This window comes from Salpingoeca rosetta (genome assembly GCF_000188695.1).
Source record: "Salpingoeca rosetta unplaced genomic scaffold supercont1.7, whole genome shotgun sequence".
NCBI classification, from domain to species: domain Eukaryota; class Choanoflagellata; order Craspedida; family Salpingoecidae; genus Salpingoeca; species Salpingoeca rosetta.
In genome coordinates, this window is record NW_004754927.1 from 1,501,087 (window position 1) to 1,504,349 (window position 3,263).

Consider the following 3,263-nt stretch of genomic DNA (forward strand, 5'->3'; position numbering starts at 1 on the left):
TTCATCGACGACTGCACGCGTTTCGCCTGGACGTTCCTCATCCGGCACAAGACGACGTCGGTGCGGCCCTGGAGCAGCTGCGCAAGGACCGCCACGTCGTCAACGCGCTCCGAGGCGCCACGCTGCAGACGGACAGCGACGCCGTCTTCAAGAGCCAGGACTTCACCGACCTGTGCCTGGCCTTCGACATCAAGCAGCGCTTCTCGCCACCGCACTCGGAGGCCAAGAACGGATCCGCAGAGCGCACCTTCCGCACCCTCTTCGAGACGGCGCGTACGATGCTGTTTGCTGCGGACCTGGACAAGCCGTTCTGGGGCTTCGCCGTGCAGCACGCCACGCTGCTGCACAACATCGCGCCACGCAGGAGCCTCAAGGACAAGTCATCGTTCGAGGCCCTGACTGGGCACCCCTTCGACGTCAGCCTGTTGCGCGTCTTCGGCTCGCCGGCCTACGTGCATGTGGAGAAGAGCAGCACGCGGCACAAGCTTGACCCACGCTCACGCGTCGGCGTCTACGTCGGGTTCGCCGAGGAGGACCAGGCCCACGTCGTCTGGATGCCGGACACGCGACGCGTTGTCCACACCATCCACGCTCGCTTCGGCGCCATCAAGAACAAGCACGCCGCCTCCTCTCAGCAGCAGCAAGAGCAGAACAGCGGTGCCTCTGCTTCGCATGCCAACAACACCGCTCAGCGTTCGACCGAGGACAGTGCCACCGGCGCTCCCACTGCACCACGTGCGGGGGAGCCGCAGCTCCAGCCACGCGCCCTTGGCGGCTCCGTCTGGGACCAGCTGCTGTTGTCCGAGACCCTCGGTGACAAGGACACCTCTGGTGGCTCAACCACCACGTGTCACGTTGCCACCAGCGCTGCTGGTACGGGGGAGAAGACATCAGCAGTGGGTGGTCATCTACCAGACATCGCTGCTGGCAGTTTTGCCACGTCAGCTGAGCCAGCCACCGTCAAGGACGCGCTTGCCTCGCCAGACTCCGAGGAATGGCGCCAAGCCATCCTGGACGAGTTTGCGGCAATGCAGGCCAATGACTGTTGACAGGCAAGTCCTGTCTGCTGAGTTCCCAAGGGCCACAAGCTGCTCCGCAGCATGGTCATCTTTCGGAGGAAGCGCGATGACCAGGGCAAGGTGATCAAGTACAAGGCGCGCTGGGTTGCCAAAGGCTACTCCCAGGTCCACGGTGTCAACTACACGGACACCTTTGCCCCGACGGCTACCATCGCAGCCATCCGCACCATGCTCGCCATGGCCGTCGCGCGTGGCATGAACGTCCAGCAGATGGACGTCAACACGGCGTTCCTCAACGCGCCCGTGGATCACGAGATCTACGTCCAGCCACCGGCCGTCGACGGCATCTTCTCGCCGAATACGGTGCTGCGCCTCAAGCGTGGGCTGTATGGGCTGAAGCAGAGCCCGCGCCTGTGGAACCACACGCTGGACGCCTGGATGCGCGAGCAGGACTTCGTCGCCACAGCCACGGACGCCTGCATCTACCGCCGCACCTGCAAGGGTGGCAAAGTGATGTGGGTTGCCGTCTACGTGGACGACCTCCTCATCTTCGCCGACAGCGACAGCGACATGGCCGCGTTCAAGAAGGCCATCTCCAAGCGCTTCAAGATGAAGGACCTGGGCAGCCCAGACATATGTCTCGGCATCAAGGTGCAGCACGACCGCAAGGCCAGGACCGTCACATGAGCCAGGAGCACTACCTGCGCAACGTGCTGGAGACCTTCGGCATGGCTGACTGCAAGCCGGTCGGCACGCCGCTCTGCACGGGCTACGTCGACAGGCCAGCCGACAAGGAGGAGCCACTCCCGGACGTGCCGTTCCGCGAGCTGCTTGGCTCCCTCCTCTATGCTGCGACGATGACGCGCCCAGACATCTCGGCGGCTGTCTCCATGCTGTCTCGCCGCATGCAGCATTTTGGCATGGACCACTGGAAGGCTGCCAAGCACCTTCTTCGCTACATCAAGGGCACCTTGTCCTACACCATCAAGTACGCCGCCACTGGCGAAACCAGCAACGGCAGCACTGCCGACGGCGTGCTCTCAGCGTACTCGGATGCGTCGTTCGCCTCCGACGTTGACACGCGACGTTCCCGCACGGGCTTCGTCGTCTTCTGTGTTGAGACACGACAGGTGGTGTGTGTGTGTTTACTGTAGGCAAACGCAACAAACAAGAACACAAGGAGAATGAACAAGCACAACAAGCTGCTGCCAAATCAACTCGGGCAGCACGCTCAAACAAACACTAGACAAGTGCACACACAGTCAATGACGCTGCCAAGGCGACATGGGCAGAGTGTGCACGAACACAAACAATCTAAACAGCGAACAGCATGCATACATGCGCGCAAAGCAATGCTAGGCATGGCATGAATGCTTGCAGGCAAGCATACACTTCACAACACTGCATGGCACGCACACATGGCATTTGCCAAGCATGACGGGCATGCACACACACATGGCACACATGACACACAACTCACGTGTGCAGGGGAAGGAGGAGAGGAGAGGCAGTTGGCACACATGCATGCCAGCAGAGAGGAAGGAATGTTTGCCAACGGAAAAACCACAAAGCAGGTGTTGTTGGCAAACAAGACAAAACCACATGAGAAGGCAAAGTAGGAAGGACTCAACACAAAACAGAAACTCACTCACTCTCAACACTCCCCCTCAACTGCCTTCCTCTGCTCCGCCTCAGCCGTCGAAGTTCCCACCAGTCGTGGCAGGTGCTGCTCGAAGGTCTGCTTGTCTAGTGCCTTTGTCAGCGCGTCGGCAACCATCTGCGTGCCGGGACAGTGCTGCAGCACAATGGTTCCGTCGGCGATGAGCTCCCGCACGAAGTGGTGGCGTACCCGGATGTGCTTCGTGCGCGGCTTGGTGACGTGGTCGTTGCCGATGGCGATGGCCGCCTGGTTATCTGTCAGCATCTTGGTGGCTCCAGCCTCGGGCTCGTCGAGGTCCATGAGCAGCTGCCGCAGGAAGACGACATCCTGCGCTGCAGCGGAGATGGCCATGTACTCGGCCTCGGCGGTGCTCAGCGCAACCGTGGGTTGCAGCCGGCTGCTCCAAGACACAAGACAGCCGTTGATGTAGCAGGTGAAGCCCGTCGTGGAGCGGCCCGTCAGCTGGTCCGTGCCGAAGCTGGCATCGCTGTAGCACACCAGGTCCAGCTGGTGCTTGCGCGTGCCAGTGCGACTGTTGTAGATGGAGGCGGTGCTCGGTTTATAGTCTTCAGGTACAGTACCGC

The 3,263-nt window shown here is 61.3% G+C and overlaps 3 protein-coding genes across 3 annotated transcripts in view; 2 read left to right on the forward strand and 1 right to left on the reverse strand.

Annotated features, from left to right (window-relative positions):
- PTSG_12003 (uncharacterized protein) overlaps window positions 1-1,049 on the forward strand; it is a gene marked incomplete at both ends in the record, with an annotated part of 2,863 nt that extends 1,814 nt beyond the window's left edge. The window contains one exon of the mRNA XM_004995888.1: window positions 78-1,049. Coding sequence (XP_004995945.1) covers window positions 78-1,049 — 972 coding nt within the window. The remainder of the gene's footprint in view (window positions 1-77) is intronic.
- A 51-nt stretch (window positions 1,050-1,100) lies between these two features.
- PTSG_12004 (uncharacterized protein) lies at window positions 1,101-2,173 on the forward strand (the record flags this gene model as incomplete). The annotated part of the gene is made up of 2 exons (XM_004995889.1): window positions 1,101-1,670; window positions 1,694-2,173. 2 exons carry the CDS (start codon window positions 1,101-1,103, stop codon window positions 2,171-2,173), a joined length of 1,050 nt encoding a protein of 349 aa, XP_004995946.1.
- A 500-nt stretch (window positions 2,174-2,673) lies between these two features.
- The window catches only part of PTSG_12005 (uncharacterized protein), a gene marked incomplete at both ends in the record, with an annotated part of 2,775 nt that continues 2,185 nt past the window's right edge, over window positions 2,674-3,263 (reverse strand). The window contains one exon of the mRNA XM_004995890.1: window positions 2,674-3,211. Within this exon, the coding sequence (XP_004995947.1) occupies window positions 2,674-3,211 (538 nt within the window). The remainder of the gene's footprint in view (window positions 3,212-3,263) is intronic.